Source organism: Rhinopithecus bieti, unplaced genomic scaffold (assembly GCF_001698545.2).
Source record: "Rhinopithecus bieti isolate Rb0 unplaced genomic scaffold, ASM169854v2 scaffold_26106, whole genome shotgun sequence".
Taxonomy (NCBI): Eukaryota; Metazoa; Chordata; class Mammalia; order Primates; family Cercopithecidae; genus Rhinopithecus; species Rhinopithecus bieti.
In genome coordinates this window covers 136,698-157,195 of record NW_016811748.1, presented here as the reverse complement: position 1 = coordinate 157,195, position 20,498 = coordinate 136,698, and the positions used below count along the sequence as shown (strand labels likewise).

At 36.8% G+C, this 20,498-nt stretch overlaps 1 protein-coding gene across 4 annotated transcripts in view; it reads left to right on the top strand.

The window, feature by feature from the left end:
* The window catches only part of LOC108544064 (olfactory receptor 2AK2), a 46,364-nt gene that overhangs the window by 4,772 nt on the left and 21,094 nt on the right, over nucleotides 1–20,498 (top strand). For 3 of the 4 annotated variants that reach the window (XM_017895008.1, XM_017895007.1, XM_017895006.1), the window contains exons 2-3: nucleotides 4,335–4,446; nucleotides 8,841–9,935. In XM_017895008.1, coding sequence (XP_017750497.1) covers nucleotides 4,441–4,446; nucleotides 8,841–9,824 — 990 coding nt within the window. In that variant the 5' untranslated portion in view covers nucleotides 4,335–4,440 and the 3' untranslated portion in view covers nucleotides 9,825–9,935. Of the gene's footprint in view, nucleotides 1–4,334; nucleotides 4,447–8,840; nucleotides 9,936–20,498 lie in introns of those variants that run through there. The other variant, XM_017895009.1, reaches the window with a different exon arrangement.

Below are 20,498 nucleotides of genomic sequence, written 5' to 3'. Positions count from 1 at the left end.
CTATGTTGTCCAGGCTGATCTCAAACTCCCGGCCTCAAAGAATCCTCTCGGCCGGGTGTGGCACACCTGTAATCCCAGCACTTTCGGAGGCTGAGGCAGTGGATCACGAGGTCAGGAGATTGAGACCAGATCGAGACCATCCTGGCCAACACAGTGAAACCCCATCTTTACTAAAGATACACAAATCAGCTGGGCGTGGTGGTAGGTGCCTGTAATACCAGCGACTCGGGAGGCTGAGGCAGGAGAATTGCTTGAACTGTGGAGGCAGAGGTTGCAGTGAACTGAGATCACGCCACTACACTCCAGCCTGGGCGACAATGTGAGACTCCATCTCAAAAAAAAAAAAAAAAAGAAAAGAAAAGAATCCTCTCACCTCAGCCCTGGAGTAGCTGGGATTACAGGTGCAATGCACCACACTGTTTACTAATTTAAAAAAATTTTTTTTTTTTTTCTGTCGCCCAGGCTAGTGTGCAGTGGCATGATCTCGGCTCACTGCAACCTCTGCCTCGTGTTCAAGGGACTCTCCTGCGTCAGCCTCCCAAGTAGCTGGGATTACAGGCTTACACCACCCAGCTGAGCTAATTTTTGTATCTTTAGTAGAGACGGGGTTTCACCATGTTGGCCAGGATGGTCTCGATCTTTTGACCTCCCAAACTGCTGGTATTACAGGCGTGAGCCACTGCGCGCCTGGCCACTGTTTGCTCTATTTATGCAAATAAATAGCTCCTTCCTTTCCATGATGTCTGGTGAGAGCACCTACCACTGAAGCTGATTTTTGAAAAGCAAATAACACAGGAAAATAACTCACAATGTCTGGCACCAAACAAGCCCTCGATAAACATTATTTTGAATGATGATTAATATTGTTGTTATTGCTGATATTATTACCTTTTAAAAAGTATCATTCTATGGCTATTGTTGGAAAGTCAAAAAATAACAGGTGCTGGTGAGGTGGAGAAATGGAATGCTTGCTTACACACTGTTGGCGGGAGTGTAAATTAGTTCAGCTATTGTGGAAGACAGTGGGGCAGTTCCTCAAATACCTAAAAACAGAAATGCCATTTGACTCAGCAATCTCATTATTGGGTATATGCCCAAAGAAATATAAATCGTTCTATTATAAAGACACACACACACGTGTTCACTGAACACTATTCATAATAGCAAAGACATGGAATCAACCTAAATGCCCATCAGTGATAGACTGAATAAAGAAAATGGTACATATATACTATGGATTACTATGCAGCCATAAAAAAGAATGAGATCATGTCCCTTGCAGGAACATGGATGGAACTGGAAGCCTTAGTAATCTAACACAGGAACAGAAAACCAAATACTGTACCTTCTCACTAAGTGAGCTAAATGATGAGAATACATGGACATATAGAGCAGAATAACACACACTATGGAATGTGAGAGGGTGAAGGGTGGGAGGAGGGAGAGAATCAGGAAAATTAATAGGTGCTAGGCTTAATACCTGGGTGACAAAGTAATATGTACAACAACCCCCATGACACAAGTTTACCTATATAACAAACCTGCACATGTACCCATGTACCTAAACCAAGTTAAATTTTAAAAAAATCCTGTGTAAACTAAGTGGCTTAGGGATGCAGTCATTCACTGCTTTCCTCCGAGGGGACACAAACCCTTTTGATAATTATCCACATCCCATTTTGACCTGGTTCTGTGAATCCATAACTGCGAGGGAAAGCACACAATGAGTCCCTGGTCCTGTTCAGACAGAGTGAAACCGTCGTGCCCAGCTCCCTTTCACCACGGCACTCCATGTTTACTCTCGTGCTCAGTGTCTGACATACCTCCATTCAAGTTAATTTTCTCATAACTTTTAAAATTGCTTACTTTTGGAATGGAATTACCTTAAAAATATGTCTCTCACACAATACCAAGTGAACATAATAAAACAAAATTGGTAACTGCTACTAAAATGTATTAGACCTTTATTCAGAGGCAGACGTGAGGCTAAAGAAACCCAGTCTCAGGGCCTTTCCTGTGCATAAGCCCTTCCAAACTGTATCTTCATTTAGTAATAGTATTTTTTTTTTTTTCTGAAGGAGAACACCCAATACAATATGTGTTTCAGGCTTTTCAAAATTCAGGGTTGTCCTTTGATATCCTAGAAATATCCCCGTCAGTGATTTCCCTCAAACATTCACATTCAATGATGTCTGAATACTGGAGTCCTCCTTCTGTGGAAATTATTGTAAGTTGTTTTACCAAAAAGTGAGGCAAACTATTCCATTCTAAAGAGCACAATATCTTAGCTAGGGAAAATGAAGAGATGTGTGTGATTGTTTAATAGGAACTTCTATATCAAGTAAGTACAGAGTAGACTAAGCCTGTGTATCTTTCCCTCAAATTCTAACTTACATCACTCTGTCTCCTAAGTTCCTGCGCTTTTTTTGTTTTTATTCCTGAACAAAGGGGTTGTTATGGCATCCATGACATTTTGCAGAGAGATTGGTTAAAATTCAACCTCACATTTATTTTCACAGGTTATAAATAAAACTTGTTGCAATAGAGGATTAAGTGGTCACACGGCATTATCTGACTTGCTTTCTATGAGCCTGGGAACAATGAACTGTTAGTGGTTACAACAGTTGTCACTATATCTGTGGACCTCTAGATATCTGACTTGTCTAGTTCTGTGACCACAACAATCTTTAAAAAAAATCGTAGGAAAAAATATTGTAATATGTTATATAGATCATCTCCTGGGTTATGTAATTCCTTAAAATGACATTTTTTATGTTGTTTGCAGAAAAATTTTGTATCAGTTGGTTAATTATGCAGAACCTAATCTATATGTATATCTTAAATGTAAAATAGAATAAAAAAAATTTTTAAAAGTCTCAGTTAAAAATATCCTGATTGTTTATCAATTAAACAAATATATTTTGAGCATTCATCCTGAACTCAATTTTATCTTCTTTTTTGGAATTAAAGACACCAGTTCTAATATGTGCTTAATTGTGGATTGGAGACCAAGTTTTCCCAGAAGGTCTCTTAGACAAAGAATATGAAGGTCAACCTTGATTAGGCAGTTAACCCATTTAAATGTAGGCATTAGCAGCCTTATATAGGATAAAAAATGATGACTTTTTGTTTAAATTCTGCTTTCCTCTGAATTTCCTATGCTAAATGAACAAAGGCTTTACTGTCTGAGGTAAAAGAAAAAAAAGACCATCTTACAAATTCAGTATAACAATTTCTAAAATGTTTTCAGATTAGAAATTTTAAAAGTATAGGACTTCTTTTCAGAACTGTCACATTAAATAGCTTGATTATTTAGACTATATGTCATTCTGCTTCTGTTTCTTTTTGATATATATAATTGATAAATAATATAATTTTATTTAAAAGTAAATAAAAAAAGGAATTGCTCTGATGCTCTGATTTTCTAACTACTACCTCCAACTGTGGTGGCAGAGAATGCTTCTTATAGTTAATTTTGCAGAGCTATTCAGATACATCTCCTGTTACTTAAAAATATATATATACATTTTTTTCTGGGAAAAAATCCTAGAAGAATGAAATTCATCTCTATGAAAGAGGCTACATAAACTAAAATTGAAATCATTTTAAAATTAATTACAAAATAAAAGACAATCTATATATATATATATGTTTTTCTTTTGGCAGAGTCTCGCTCTGTCTCCCAGGCTGGAGTGCAGTGGTGTGATTTTGGCTCACTGCAACATCTGCCTCCTAGGTTCAAGCGATTCTTCTGCTTCAGCCTCCTGAGTAGCTGGGATTACAGGTGCATGCCACCATGAGTGGCTAATTTTTGTATTTTTAGTAAAGACGGGGTTTCACCATATTGGCCAGGCTGGCCTCGAACTCCTGACCTCCTGATCCACCCACCTCAGCCTCCCAAAGTGCTGGGATTACAGGTGTGAGCCACTGCGCCTGGTCTATATGTCTTTTACCTAGAGGAAAAAATGCTTTCAAGGCCAGCCTTTGTCAGTTTCAAAGACGTGGCTTGGTGGAGGCAATAAGGCTTGCTCATGGTGGCAGTCACCTAGCTATCAAATCGCTGGTTAGCCAACTAATTACTGAGGTAAATCAGAAGAATTTGTAGTCCCTTGACAAATTTACTGTAACTTATGTGAGAGAAATATATTCTGAAACTAGATTCAGAGATATATTTAAAGGTATGTATTTTATTTAAATAATTACATAGAATTAATTATATTATTGGCTGCATAGATTATCCAGATATTAATTAATGTCTGCAAAAAGAATCTCAAGGTATATACTTGAGACATATTTGGTCTGATATTGAATTTCAACAATCTCCGCCTTACCAGGATGAAGGGGCTGGGGCATGTTGGTGCAGAGATGTGGGCAAGTGTGGGTGAGTTCGGCACATCCCCCACCTGAGAGAACACAACTGGAAGGATCTCTGTGGTCTTAATGGAGGTAGGAAACATCTCTTCCTTACTTTAGCCTCCAATTTTAACATTATGTTCAGTATGTAATTATATTCAACAATATTTTTGGAATGATGAAAGTTTAAAATTAGGTAAAATATTTCAAAACACAATGTGTGGTGAAATTTTATTCAGTTCTATCAAAAAAAAAAAAAAAAAACTTCATAAGTTGTATGCCGCTAGCATACATGGTTATTATTGACACTTAGAAATTTATGTTGTTATTGCCTGTTAGTATTAAGGAGATAATGTATTTGCATATCCATGGCTTCTATTTCTGCAGATCTCCCTAGTTCTCATCTCCTGTAATGAGTTACCTAACATCTTTCAATTGTTCTATAGAAGGAGTTTTTATAAAAGCAGAATTCAAACTTCAAGGTAAATGTGGAGGTCAGTGATGCCAAAATATATGTAGATGATGATAAGAATGACAAGAGGCTACATTATGATGAAACCAACAATGAATTAAATTGCATATTTCAAAAATTATTTGGGTGAAAATGTGTGGCTTTCAGTTTATGGCTGTAATAATAGTAAACTAGTTCTCAAATCCGTCATGATCAGCAGAAATGACAACATCGCCTCCTCTCTACCTGCGGAAGGACTCGATTGGTTTAGAGCACACTTTCGATGGATGTTATTTTAAGTTGCTTAACTCACACTGAAGGTCCAAGCTATTACCTAATGGAGTGGGCTGCATTATAATTATATGCCTTTAAGGTTAGAAATTGCAGTTTGTTGAATGTATTGGTGAATATAGTATCATAAATTATGTCATACTTAATAGATTTCTTTTACATTAATTTCAATTGAAATTTTTATTTGGGATTTCATCTAAATAAAGAAAGGGCATGTTGGCTTAGGCCTATAATTCCAGCAGTATGTGGGGCCAAAGCGGGTGGTCGCTTGAGGTCAGGAGTTCAAGACCAGCTTGGCTAACATGGTGAAACCCGTGTCTACTAAAAATACAAAAATTAGTCAAGTGTGGTGGCACATGCCTGAAACTCCAGCTACTTGGGAGCCTGAAGCAGGAAAATCGCTTGAATGGAGAGGCAGAGGTTGCAGTGAGCCAAGATCATGCCATTGCACCCCTGCCTGGGCGATAGAGTAGGACACTGTCTTAAAGAAAAAAAAAGAAAGTAATATTTGATATTGGGCAAGGAGCTTGGGAGGTGGGGAAATTATTTCTCAGGACTAAGGAAACTCTAGATGTGTTTTAGGTGCTTCTGTGCTCATCTTAGCACATTTCTCTATCAGGTGAAATATTCACCTATCAGGTGAAATATTTACATTTATACAACATTATATTTGCTATAGCCTTGGTCTTCAGCATTACGAAGAGAATCTTGTAGCATTTAATATTGGTGATGCTTACCAGAGGATTATGTTTTGTAATTAGAGGTGGGAGAAAATTTGATTAGAAAATCTTCCAATATACTTAACAAGCAGCTTAAGGATTCTGTTTAATTAAAATTAAATGAAGAGAATAACAAATACATATTTTTAAATCTCACAGATTTTTAAAGTGTCTTTAATGTATGCAAGAATTGGTGAGTAGTTGAGTGCGATTAATATTTCTGATTTAATACCTCTCAACCACATACTCTCAGCAAGTTGACTTGTGTAAAGAATCTAATTAAGCCTGATTCATTGAGGCCTGCTGTCAGAAAGGTGCTGCAGTCAACATAGAATTTTACTTACAACTCAATTTAGGAAGAGATTAAGAGTAGCGTGCTGTGTAGTCTTTTGCTTGGCTGTAGTCTTTTGCTTGGCTGAGGGAGATGGAATGGAGGCCAGTATTTATTCCAGAAGTTTAGTGAAACCCGTGACCTGCTTCATAGCAGAGTAAGATTTGCAACATCCAAACCCCAGTGTGTTTCTGTTTTGGAATTTTTTTTGGTATTTCCAATCATGAAGCATCTTTGAGTGAATTATGATCAATAGATACTATAACTGTTTATTTTTGCATTTATGTGTTTGTATTTGTGTGTAAAATTTCTGTTTATCCAGTTTTCATGACTACTTTTTGAATATGTGACATGTCATCAGATTAGTCATTTAAAAAATTTATCGCCGGGCGCGGTGGCTCAAGCCTGTAATCCCAGCACTTTGGGAGGCCGAGACGGGTGGATCACGAGGTCAGGAGATCGAGACCATCCTGGCTAACACGGTGAAACACCGTCTCTACTAAAAAAAATACAAAAAACTAGCCGGGCGAGGTGGCGGGCGCTTGTAGTCCCAGCTACTCCGGAGGCTGAGGCAGGAGAATGGCGTAAACCCGGGAGGCGGAGCTTGCAGTGAGCTGAGATCCGGCCACTGCACTCCAGCCTGGGCGGCAGAGCGAGACTCCTTCTCAAAAAAAAAAAAATAATCATGCATTCATAATTCTAAATTGTTTTTAGAAAAGGTATCATCTTCAACATGTAATATATGTTTGTACCAAAGATTATTTCATATATTACTGTAGTAAAATTCCAGTAATAAAACTGTTAGTCCAAAATGTATGGAAATGATGTTTATGGTAAAAAAAAATCTTAAAAAATTCAACCATGTGTCACCAAAAATATATTATTGTACATTGGACTACAGTCTTGACCTTTTAAAAAATAGCTTAATGAGGTTGTTTTATCCACATGACATTGATTTAGGCTTAGACAGATAATTACCCTATTTTAAACCTTCTATTTTCCTTTGTATGCATTACCTATTTATATCTATTTCCAGGTTATGCAGTCAGGTCTTTTTTCTCCATGTGGTAGAGCCTTTATATATAAGACAGTAAATAGTTTACTTTATTGCCCTAAGAATTTTCTGTGTGTTCCAGTTAAAATCAATTATTTTCTACGTGTAATGTTTGGAGAAGTAAGCAGTAGTAAATTTGAAGCATAGTCATCAAATGATGAAATGATCATTCCAATAGTTCCAAAACTGTTGCTCATTTTCTTATTTTTATTTGTTATTCAATTTTTTTGCCCTGTACAAATGATTGATAATATACATTATATGAGGTATGTTACTATATTTTGTATAGTAATTTATTTTATTATATAAATTTTATTGTAGCTATAATATTCTTTCTCTCCTGTTTCTGTATCATACTCAATTATAACCAATATTTTCTTCATTTACCTCTATAAAATCTTATTGTTTTATTTCCCCCCGTTAGATTTTTGTAAATAATTTTCACTCTTGTTTTGAGTTAGATCTCTTCTTTCTAGATTATATTAAAATAATTATGTCATAATCTGAAATATATAATGTTAAAATTTAGGTTAAATTTTTATGAATTGTTTTACCAAGAATTACCATCTGATCATATTTTTTATGTAAATTTGGTGACTTTTCATACTTTTATTGTATACATTTTTTAGAAATACAAGCTTTTTTGTATAATAATATTAAAATATTGTTTAAATATCATTGAGTAATTGTAATTAGTAATGCGACAATATTTTAGACTAGTACAAAAGAAAGATAATTGAATATTACTAGTTTTGTATAACTATAACTTATAAAGTCAGCTTTATGTAATGCTTTCAGCAATGATTTGTATTATTTTTAATTTTTCAAACACAACCAAGCTTTTCAGTCTAAATATATTATGAGTTCCAGAGATTATCACTGTATTGTGCTCATTAACCATTCATTACATGCTACTTGAGTCAAAGAATAATAAATATTTTTATATTTCAATGATTCATTCTCAAGCTCTTCCTAATATTTGGTTTACCTTTTCCCCCAAGTTTATAAAATTGTGTCTACATTCATAGAAATAGATAAATACTAGTTAAATCATAAGATCTGTAATAGCACTGTAATTCACCCCACATGAATCTTTACGTTCTTCACTTAGACCATGTAATAGCATTTATATAGTAAAATAACATTGACTGTGTAAATGTTACTACATTTAGATTATTTGTCTGAACAAGTAAAATAACATTTACTATACAAATGTTACTACTTTTATATAGTATTTATATTTATATATTCTTGTTTATAACCAATGTAATCAAAAGAGAAATGAAGTAAAGAATCCTTGAAATTATATATTTGACTAATTCTGTCATGTCACATATATGAGAAAATTGAGTCAGTGAGTGATTTTTAACAGGTAAACACAGCTTGTCTATCATCTTGAATATATTTACAAAGGAGAAACATAACTTGTTCAGACAAATAATCTAAATACTCTATTTTATTTTCATTTTATATTTTATTCTGCAGTCAGTAAACACACTTATTTTCATGTCATCATTTGTAAAATGGGAATTTTTCTATGGATACATTCCATGTGATGAATAGGAGAGATATAAATTCATCCTAAAGACAGTCCAGATAATTCTATTGTATTTAGTATTGTCATTTTGCTTTCTCTTAAAGGGCAGTCAACATTATTACATGAACGTTTCAGATGTCATCTGCTTTGATATTTTGGTTTCAGCCATGAAAGCAGAAAATCAAAGTTTTGGGACAGATTTTCTACTTGTTGGTCTTTTCCAATATGGCTGGACAAACTCTCTTCTCTTTGTCGTCGTTGCCACCATCTTTACAGTTGCTCTGACAGGAAATATCATGCTGATCCACCTCATTCGATTGGACACCAGACTCCACACTCCAATGTACTTTCTGCTCAGTCAGCTTTCCATCATTGACCTCATGTACATCTCCACCACGGTGCCCAAGATGGCAGTCAACTTCCTCTCAAAGAGTAAGACCATTACATTTATGGGCTGTGAGATTCAAACGTATGTGTTCTTGGCCCTTGGTGGAACTGAAGCCCTTCTGCTTGGCTTTATGTCTTATGATCGCTATGTAGCTATCTGTCACCCTTTACATTATCCTATACTTATGAGCAAGAAGATCTGCTGTCTCATGGTTGCATGTGCATGGGCCAGTGGTTCTATCAACGCTTTCATACATACAATGTATGTGTTTCAACTTCCATTCTGTAGGTCTCGGCTCATTAACCACTTTTTCTGTGAAATTCCAGCTCTAATGTCATTGGTGTGTCAGGACACCTCCCATTATGAGTATACAGTCCTCCTGAGTGGACTTATTATCCTGCTGCTACCATTCCTGGCCATTCTGGCTTCCTATGCTCGTGTGCTTATTGTGGTATTCCAGATGAGCTTGGGAAAAGGACAGGCAAAAGCTATTTCCACTTGTTCCTCCCACCTGATTGTGGCAAGCCTGTTCTATGCAACCACTCTTGCTACCTACACGAAGCCACACTCCTTGCGTTCCCCTACACGGGACAAGGTGGTGGCAGTATTTTACACCATTATCACACCTCTACTGAACCCATTTATCTATAGCCTGCGAAATAAGGAAGTCACAGGGGCAATGAGAAGACTGTTGGGATAATGGATATGCCATAGAAAATAGGACTTCAGAACCTTGTATTGATTGAGCATTAACAACATTAAAAGCTATTCCTGAAAACTATCTGGAAAGATGTAAATAAATGTTTTCTGTATAGAAGTCGCAAAAACAGTGTTTGTCGAACTTGTTTAACTTCTAAAGCAGTAGAATTCAGCCTTTTCAACCCAGTGTTACCCTGGCATTTTAATATTTTGACTTGCCGTCTTGAATATCTGAAATGTGAACCATAAAAGTAAAATCTACCCAAACATTTAACATCAAGATAATCTATATAACAACCAAAGTTAATAGAAAAATGCAGAATACATTCATTCATTCATGCACTCAGGTGTTTCAATGCCTTAATTTTGTATGTGACACTGTTACAGGGACTGGTCTTGTGAGAGTAAATAAAATAAAAGCTGACAGAAATCTCTGCTGATGAGCAACCTTAATTCCGTCTGCCACCTTAGTTTCCCTTTGCCATAGAAGCTGACATATTCACAGTTGCTAGAGGTTAGGACTCGTGGACCTCTTTGGTGGGCCATTTTTCTCTCTACGTGTTTAATGTTTTGTGCAATAGTGCATGTTTAACAAAACAATACTAAGGCCAACTCCTAGCAACACTGAGGCCCAACCAATACCACCTGGTCATCCCTGAATTGCAGGGACGGCTTTCCCCAGGTGAATAATACTCAACTGAAGAATCTTTAATTTCTTCACTTAGACCATGTGCACCTTTCTGAACATGTGTTCCCTTTGGATTCGTTTTCCTATCATGATTTCATTTTATTTTATCCATCTATATACTTCAATAACATTTAAAATATAATTACTTCAATAACACATTTTAATTTAGTACTAAGAATTATGAAAACCAGGATTTCAGTGATTTCAGTGATTGATGGTGTGCTATTGCATTATGTAACAAAGAGTGCTCACTAGTTAGTTATGCTTTTAGACGTTCACTAGGAGGGTAACAACATCACATCCTAAACACTTTTCAGTAACCAAGTGCTATGCAAACTCAGAAAGCATATTTTTCTAATTAACATAAACACACAAAAACATTATTCAATGGTTTAAGCAAGTACCATTGTGTTATCCTCATTATATAGACTGAGACCAAAGTTTATGGTGAAGAACTCCATGAACAACTCACTGGTCAATAGACAAATCCTGACATGAACTCATATTGCCTGATTCTCAGATTCCTCCCAAATTAATGACTCTTTTATGATTTAATAATTTGGAACAGTGTAAATAAATTCTTTTTAGTAAAATTATGTTTACTCGCTAATACATTTTTCAGTGGTTTTTTTTTTTCATTGTTGAAGCAATGCTATTGTTATGACAATCCACTTCCTCGGGAATAGTAAATGGTGTAACATCACAGTCAACTTGGTGTAAGGGAAGAAATGTATGAGTAAGTGTGGATGACTGGACTGATTATAGTGTTTAGGTAGTGCACATCATATGGATGCTACAAAGAGTTCAAGTTTTTAAAAATAATCCAGACAGAATCCAGGGCACCCTACAAAAGGCCATAGGTAACAAAGCTAAAGAAAAAGAAACTACTTATGTCAAATATTGGGAGCCAGTATTGTGGCAACAGGGTTATAGAAAGATCCTGCATGATATGAACCATTATGGGAGCTAAGTTTTGTAGATATTATGAGAATTCAGCCTTAACAACCTATCATGTATTGGGGAGAGGGTAGAGGAAGGGAAAAGCACAAAAAAATGTATCACAGACTACTTAATAACTTCAGATTTCTGAAGTTTTTTTTGAGAAAACAATTCACCTGTGTATGGACAGGTACACTCCCTCTTCTTTAGAGTCCTAGGAAAGTCAGGAACCACAGTGCTATATTGCCGGCAAAACAAATCCAGAGTAATCTTCAGAACTGTGATCACTACACAAAAATATATTAATATGAAAGTTTACATTTTAGACCCAGTTAAATAACATCTAAATATATTCTCATTCTGCTTCTGTTTTTCTGTTGTGGTTTTCTTGCTTTATTAATGAAAGTTTCTTTATAAAAATCCAGTGACTAATATTTATTAATATTTAATAATGTATTAACAGGAGAGAAATCGCTGTTTTCTCTTCTAATATTGAGGAAGGGAAGAGTCAAAGCTTACAGTATCTGGAGGGAAAATCAGGACAGATGGTGGTAAAGATAGTAGGGCCAAAAACAGACAAGAGTATCTATTGACGTGACTCTTTTCCTCCTGCACCATAATACCCTTTGTACGTGTGCACACACACACACACATGAGGTGCACACCCAGGCCCACCCAGGCACTTTTCCCAGGTGCCTTTGATAGGGATTACAGGACTGCTTTCCCTCTGCCTTTATTCTCAGAAAATATTCTGAGAATATTTTCAGATTCATTCACTATTTCAACCTGGAAATTAATGCCCTTGGTTTGAAACCTAGATTTTATTCTTATCATGGTTTCATTTTGGGCAGTTACATAACTTTATTGAGACAAAATTCCTCATCTATAATGGGAGACAAATATAACAGCAGTTTTACGGGGCAACTGAAGTAAAATCATGCGAATAAACTCTTAGACACAGTGCAGATCATTTAGTCATTCCTTAATGCAAAATTAATATATTTACTTATTGATGCTATTAATGTTCTTCAATATTATCAGTATTTCTATTTTTTTTATTTAATAATGTGTTCAGAACTACCAGCTTTTGATTTCTGTTTTTGGTATTTTCCTCCCCTCTCTCACTTCACTGACTTCCTGTAATTACCTGCCTATTTGAATGTGAATCTCAAATAGCCCTTTATATATTGTTCTTGAGAATCCTATTATAATTATTAAAAACAATTCCACGAAGTCACCAAAGCATTAATCCCAGCATCCATTAGCTCTTCTTCCTGGTCCCCTCCCTGCTGCTACCCTTGACCCTCTGACAGGCCCCAGTGCTTGTTATTCCCCTTCCTGTGTCCTTGTCTTCTCATCATTCAGCTCCCCCTTATAAATAAGAACATGCAGTGTTTGGTTTTCTATTCCTGTGTTAGTTTGCTGAGGATAATGGCTTCCAGCTCCATCCATGTCCCTGCAGAGGACATGATCTCATTCCTTTTTATGGCTGTATAGTAACCGTGGTGTATGTGTACCACATTTTCTTTATCCGGTCTATCACTGATGGGCATTTTGCTGGATTCCATGTGTTTACTATTGTGAATAGTGCTGCAATGAACATATGCATGCATATATCTTTATGATAAAATGATTTATATTCCTTTGGGTATATACCCCGTAATGGGGTTGCTGGGTTAACTGATATTTCTACCTCTAGGTCTTTGAGGAATCGCCACACTGTTTTCCACAATGGCTGAACTAATTTATACTCCTACCATCAGTGTAAAACTGTTCTTTTTTCTCCACAATCTCGCCAGCATCTGTTGTTTTAATAATAGCCATTCTGACTGATGTGAGATGGTATCTCATCGTGATATTGATTTGCATTTCTCTATTGATCTAATGTTGTTTCTATTGATCTAATGTTGTTTCTATTGAATTGTTTGAGTTCCTTATGTATTTCGGGTATTAGCCCCTTATAATATTAATCATTTACAACTATTTTCTCCCAGTCTATGGTTTTCTCTTTACTCTGTTGTTTCCTTTGCTGTGCAGAAGCATTTTTAGTTTGAGGCAATCTCACTTTTCCATTTTCACTTTTGTTGCTCATGCTTTTGGAGTCCTGTGGGGGGAAAGTTTCGGTGTCCTGTTGCACTGCATGGTGACCACTGTTAACAATGAATGTATATTGCAAACCTGCTAAAAGAATAGATTTTTAGGTCAGGAGCAGTGGCTCATGCCTGTAATCCTAGCACATTGAGAGACTGAAACAAAAGAATTTCTTGAACTCAGGAGTTTAAGACCAACCTGGGCAATATAGGGAAACCTTGTCTCTACAAAAATACAAAAATTAGCTGGGTGTGGTGGTGTGCTCCTGTAGTAGTACTAGCTACTTGGGAGTTGGAGGCAGCAGGATCTCTTGAACCCAGGAGGTCAAGGCTGCAATGAGCCATGATTGCACCACTGCATTCCAGCCTAGGTGATGGAATGAGACCCTGTCTCAAAAAAAAAGGATAGTTTTTTTAACATTTTCACCACAAAAAAATAAGTTGGTAAGGTGATTGATATGTTAATTAGCTTTATTAAACTTTCTACAATGTATACATAGATAAAAGTCATGTTATACTCTATAAATAGACAGAATTATTATTTGTCAAATACAAATAAATTTCAAAAGATAAAATAAGTAAAATGAACAAATAATATGATTAAATAGGAATAAGAAAAGTCCATTTGATATAGCACATGAATTGACCAGACTTCATTTATGTTATCTTTGAATACGAAGATATAAATAAGAAAATGACTGATTTGCATATCAACTTTGGTTACAGGATTTTTTTTTTTGTCTACTGTCTGTTTCTCAAAATATTTCGCTCTTAGAGTTAAATGCACATTCATAAATCCCTCCATTTCAGTGCATATGCTTTCATTGTTTTGTATTTTCATTGGAAACAGAAAATGTCGTATTCTTTTTCCAAGGACTCTCTGGAAGGCTCAAATAATGTATTTGTTTCTTAAACTGTAAAAGAGAGGGTTGAACATTGGAGTTAGGATGAGGTAGAAGATGGAGACCATGCTGTCCTGCTCAGGGGAGTGGTAGGACTTTAGCAGAAAGTACCTGATAATCATGGCCCCATAGAATAAAGACACCATGGTCATGTGAGAAGAGCAAGTAGCCTAGGTTTTCCTGAGCTCCAGCCTTGAGTCTATCAACAGTACAATGGATAATATGCTTACATGGGAGGCCATAATAGCTGAGATGGGTGGGAGGAGAAAAATAACACCACTGACAAAAAGACCTTTTTCATACCAGGCAGTGTGAGCACAGACTAGTTTCAGTAGGGGTGTGATCTCACAAAAAAGTGATGGATTTCTCTGGAGACACAGAAAGGGGGAGGCATGGTATAGACTACAGGGGTCAAGGCAATGAGCAGTGCTCTCAGCCAAGATGCAAGCAGCATGAGGACACAGATGGTCAGATACTTGAGGATGGAGTAGCACAAAGGTGAGGATGGAATAGCACAGTGGGTAACAGATGGCCACAAAGCAGTTGTAAGCCAATGGCCAGCAGCTCCTCCGCTGCCACCAAGGTGGTGAAGAGGAATAGCTGAATGCCACACCCAGTGGCGGAGGGACATATGAAGGTCCCCAGACAGAAAGTCAAGGGCCGTTTTGGGGACAAATGTGGACATATACAGGGGGTCCATGAGGGACAATGGGCTGAGCAGAAAATACATGGGGCAGTGGACGAGTGGGTCAGTCCAAATGAGGATGTTGTGAAGTTGCCAACGGGACCAACAGGAGTGCTAGTATGGTGAGGGAGAAGGGAGTCCAGGCAGTCCATGTGCTATGAAACTGGTCCAAGAAGACAAAATCACCCCCTGTTGTCTGGTTGTTCTGCCACGCCATTCTCTTGCTCCTTATTTGTAACTTTGGAGACAGTTTTAAAATGCATTATGTTCATAATGTATAGATAATTCCACCAAATTAAATCACACACTACGTTCCAACATCTTAAATCCATGTTTTTTTTTTTTTTTCTGTTTCTCATCTTTTAGTTTTACTAAAAACTAAAAGTTTTGCATATTTATGAAATGGAAATATATTTGCCTTGCATCACAGTTTACTAAAGATCTTAAGAGGCCATTAGGATATGACAGTTGTCTCACTGAAAGAATCAACAAAATCACTGTTTATGTTTAACATATTCTTTCAAAACATTTTCTTTAATAAAGTCCTAGAAACTGAAATCCTCCCACAATTACAGTAGACATCCTCTTTAGTGAATAGTCTTTAAACCTAGAGAAATGCATTAATTAATTAAATACATTCAGTAGTATCTGGATAAATTGTTTATTCAGTTTATCAATAAATTGTATGGGCAAGTATGGGAAAAGAGAAAAATCCCAAGTCAGAATGGAGACACAGCTGCCATCAATTAAATATCAAGTTACCTCTAGAATTCTGGTGTGTTTCAAAATGTAAAAAAAAAGTTCTCAAGAATGCATTTTAAATTAGAAGAAATCATTTAAGTGCTATTCTTGAAGTTTTTTAAAATTTGTGATTTAATTAATTCAGTCAAACAAATGAACTCAATGAGGAAGGAAGAATGTGGAACTGACAATGTAAGTTACTTACATAAATGGCCTCATATGGCTTCAAACTGAGTCTCTACATTGAGAAGATCTTAACGTGTGACAATTCGGTACATGATAGAGAAGAAACTACACAATGAAAATTTATTTCTATTTCTTGAGCAAAATTGGAATGATTGTCCTTATTTGTGGCAGCCCAGTAGAAAGATTCCAAGGGTTTCTTTCCCTTCTTTGTTTTTCTTTTCTTCTAGGTTTTCTTCCAAAATTAACTTAAAGTAACTCCTGAGGTTGTATATTGTATAGTAGAATGTAGACTTTCATAACATTGTTTGGAAGGCTGATTATATGATGAATGCAAAATGTTGGGATTTTGCATTTCATAATGACAGTTATGAAACACTTTCAAAATAAATCAGAGATGACACAAATAAATGGAAAAATATTCCATGCTTATACATAGGAAGAATTAATATTGTTTAAATGGCCATACTGTACAAAGCAATTTACAGATTCAATACTATTTCTGTCAAACTACCAATGTCATTTTTCACAGAATTAGAAAAAACTAATCTAATGACCAAACTAACCGAAAGGCCAAAACTAACCGAATGGCCATATCAATCTCAAGCCAAAAGAAAAGAGCTGGAAGAACCACACTATCAGATTTCAAACTGTACTACAAGGCTACAGTAACCAAAACTGCATGGTACTGGTACAAAAACAGACTTATAGACCAATGGGACAGGTTAGAAAACCCTGATACAAAGCTGCACACCTATAACCAACTGATCTGACAAAGTCGACAATAACAAGCAATGGGGAAAGGATTTTCTATTCAATACAGACTTTGGGATGACTGGCTAGCCATATGCAGAGGATTGAAACTGGATTTCTTTATTTCACCATGTACAAAAATCAACTTAAGATGGATTAAAGACTTAAATGTAAAACTTAAAGATAAAAAAACTCTGAAAGAATACCTAGGGAAATACCATTCTGGACATAGGCCTTGGCAAAAGTTTCATAATGAAGACTCCAAAAGCAATTGCAACAAAAATAAATATTGACAAGTGGGACCTAATTTAACTAAAGGTCGTCTAACAGCAAAAGAAACTATAAACAGAATAAACAGACAAGGCAGAGAATGGGAAAAAATTTGCAAACCTTGTGTCCGACAAAGGTTTAATATCCAGAATCTATAAGGAACTTAAACAAATCAAGCAAAAAAAAAAAGGAATTCCATTAAAAAAATAGGCAAAGGGCATGAACAGACACTTTTCAAAACAAGACATACATGTGACCTACAAGCATAGGAAAAATGCCTATCACTAATTATTAGAGAAATGCAAATGAAAACCACAATGAGATACCATCTCACACCTGTCAGAATGGCTATTTATGATTAAAACGTCAAAAAAAAAAAATCAAAACAACAGATGCTGGGAAGGCTGCAGAGAAAAGGGAATGCTTATACACTGCTGGTGAAAATGTAAATTAGTTAAGCCACTGTGGAACAATTTGAAATTTCTCACAAAACTGAAAACAGCTACCATTTGACCAGCAATCCCATGACTGAGTACTTTCAATGGCAAAAATCATTATTACCTTTGCACCAATCTCATACATATAAAGCATGGAATACTACACAACCATAAAAAAGAACAAAATCGTGTCCCTTGCAGCTGCATGGATGCAGCTGGAGGCCATTATCCTTAGTGAACTAACACAGGAACAGAAAACCAAATACTGAATGTTCTCACTCATAAGTGGCAGCTGAACATTGAGTGCACATGGACACAAAGAAGGTAATAGTAAACACCGGGGCTTATTGGAGGGTAGTAGGTGGGAGGAGGGTGAGGATCAAAAACTACCTATCAGGTACTATGCCCAAAAATACATGACAATGATGAATTATTCTAGCACAAACACACTTTACATATAAAGATTCACATAAATAATAAATAATAGATGGAGATTTCTTATGCTGACACCGTGAATTAGCTGCATACTTCACCCAAGAAAAATGATTCAGGCTAATTATGGGCAGTTCATAATAATAAATGGGATGCATACTCAAAAATACATAACAAGCTTTAAATTACATGTAATGACAAAGATGGTCTTGTTATTGTCCCACAGGACCCTGAAGCTCTTTTCATCACTCTTTCAATCTTTTTTCCTCATTATATTTACATTGTGTAATTCCTATTTGTTTATCTTTAAGTTTGCCGACTCTTCCACTTGTCATCTATATTTTGTTATTACGCTCAACTACAGTGAGGATTTTATTATTATTATTTCCTCTGTCTTTTTTGGCTCTTACATTTCTATTTAGTTCTTTTGTTTTTCTTTGCTGAGAATTCTCTTCACTGAATTATAGACTTAATGTTGCAGAAAGTACATTTAGACCTCTTGTATTTCTGGAACTGTATGCAAGTCCAGCTGCTCACCACCTGGAAGCTAATTGCAAAAGAGGCGGGAGGCAGTGATGGGAAATCAGTTTTATTTTTTAAATGCTAGGAGATGGGAGATGGGCTGCCTCAAGCCTCGAAAAATAAAACAAAACAAAACATCTCAAAGCTTTGAGCTGAGGGTAGGGCTTTAAAAAGGGAAACGTGGTGTGGGAGGTGTGCAGGGGTACGCAGAGTGCGGGGTCTGCGTGTCTTGTTGCGATGCCTATCTTGAATGATTGTTCACCTAGAGTGCCAGCTGGCACCATCTCAAGTGTGGCTGGGCTGCAGAGTATCTATCTTGAGGTCATTTTAAGAGGGAGAGAATTTGCCGCTGGGTCTCCATGCCTGGCTTGTTTCAAAATTAGTCCCTAGGATCTTTCAACAAGCATACAATAAGATAAGTGTGCATGGTGCAAGGGAGTGCCTGGTCGGAAAGAGAGGGAAGCTGTTTCCATTTCAGCTCCTCAGGCCAGTATATTCCTAGCTGGCAAATTCCAAACCAACTTTTACCTTTCAGTTGGAACTAGAACTTCCAGGCAAACATATTTTAGTGCCCTGGTCATTGTTTCTAGATGTCATCTATACTGCCCTCCAAGTGACCCCCCTGCTCTGTGCTACAGGAATACACCTGTGTGAATAGCATCAGGGGCTTCACACTGACTTCTGATTGAGTTTGGCTCATGCAGTGTAATGTACAGTGTACAGTGTCATGTGCTCTCCACACCTCCCACTTGAGTGGGAAGTACTTCAAGTACTTGCTCCTCCAGCTGCCAGGAGAATTAGTATCTGACAGCTCTCAGCTAAGTCCTTCTCAAGTCACTGTTCCCAGTTGAGGTAAACTGCCTCACCCAAGCTTATGCTCGCTTTCTGCGGGCAAGCCACATGTAATAATTTCTTCTGTGGGAACACAAACACTGGGACATTTGCCTACAAGACAACATGGAAGGGTAATCTCAGAGTTCATCCAAGGAGTAGCCGAGACCGTAGTTGTGATTGCATCACAGTTCATTTTCTCCCTGTGCCCAATTTTGCTTCATTAAGGCCACAGGAATTGACACTAGGAATACTCCTCGGTCAGCTTCCTGAATGTCTAAATCTCCATCTCAGTCTTTTATTCAGGAATTTCTAAGTGATATTTATTTCTCCTGCTCAGGCTTGCTGGTCTGTGGATTCTTGACTATGCCCTCTGCAGGGTCACCTTTGAGGTGGCCTCCTCCATACAGCCCATCTGTAATCTGGAAGCTGGTCCATCCCCACATGCCATCAAGAGGAGAGTGGGCAGAAGGTCAAGGTCTTGCTGGTGTAGGGACTCAGCAGAGCCTCTCTTTGGTTTTTGTAAATTGTGCCCACATAGTAGTTAATCTCCACTCAGCTACCCAGCATCACTGTCCTTTGTGTTTTCCTGTGGCACTCTGGGCAGTACATGCATCTTTTTCTCATCTGACTCACAGCTTGTCTGGCCTTAATTCTCTCACACATTGCAGTCCTTCAGAGAGACTGATCTACTTAAGGCAAAAGGTTACTCCCCCCATCAGACAGTAGCTACCCTGTGTTACTACACCATCATATCGATACCCCGGGACCCCAGAGACATTAGTATTCAGAACATGGAAAGATAAAACTTTTATTATAAGTGATAGGTAAACTTTCATTGAAAGTTTTATTTGTAACTTGATATACTAAATATCTGTGACTTACTGCTTGCACTTAGCCAGGAATTTGGGTTTTTTTCCACAGGAAATAAGATAACCTGACTTTAACTGTAGACTGCATGTGATCAATAACATTCTAAATCAGAGTAGGATTGGCCACTTCAATAAGATCCAACATGCAAAGGCAGAGGTGTCACTAAAATCTATAAAGGGCTTGCCTTCTAAACAAAAACAATGGTAATTACAACTTCACTTGGAATAAGCAATTGCAGTTTCTCATGTTTTGTGTAGGAGCAGCTTTTCCCCAGATCTATTCCATGAGAAATTTTGTTTAAATATATATATATTTTTACAGTTTTGGAA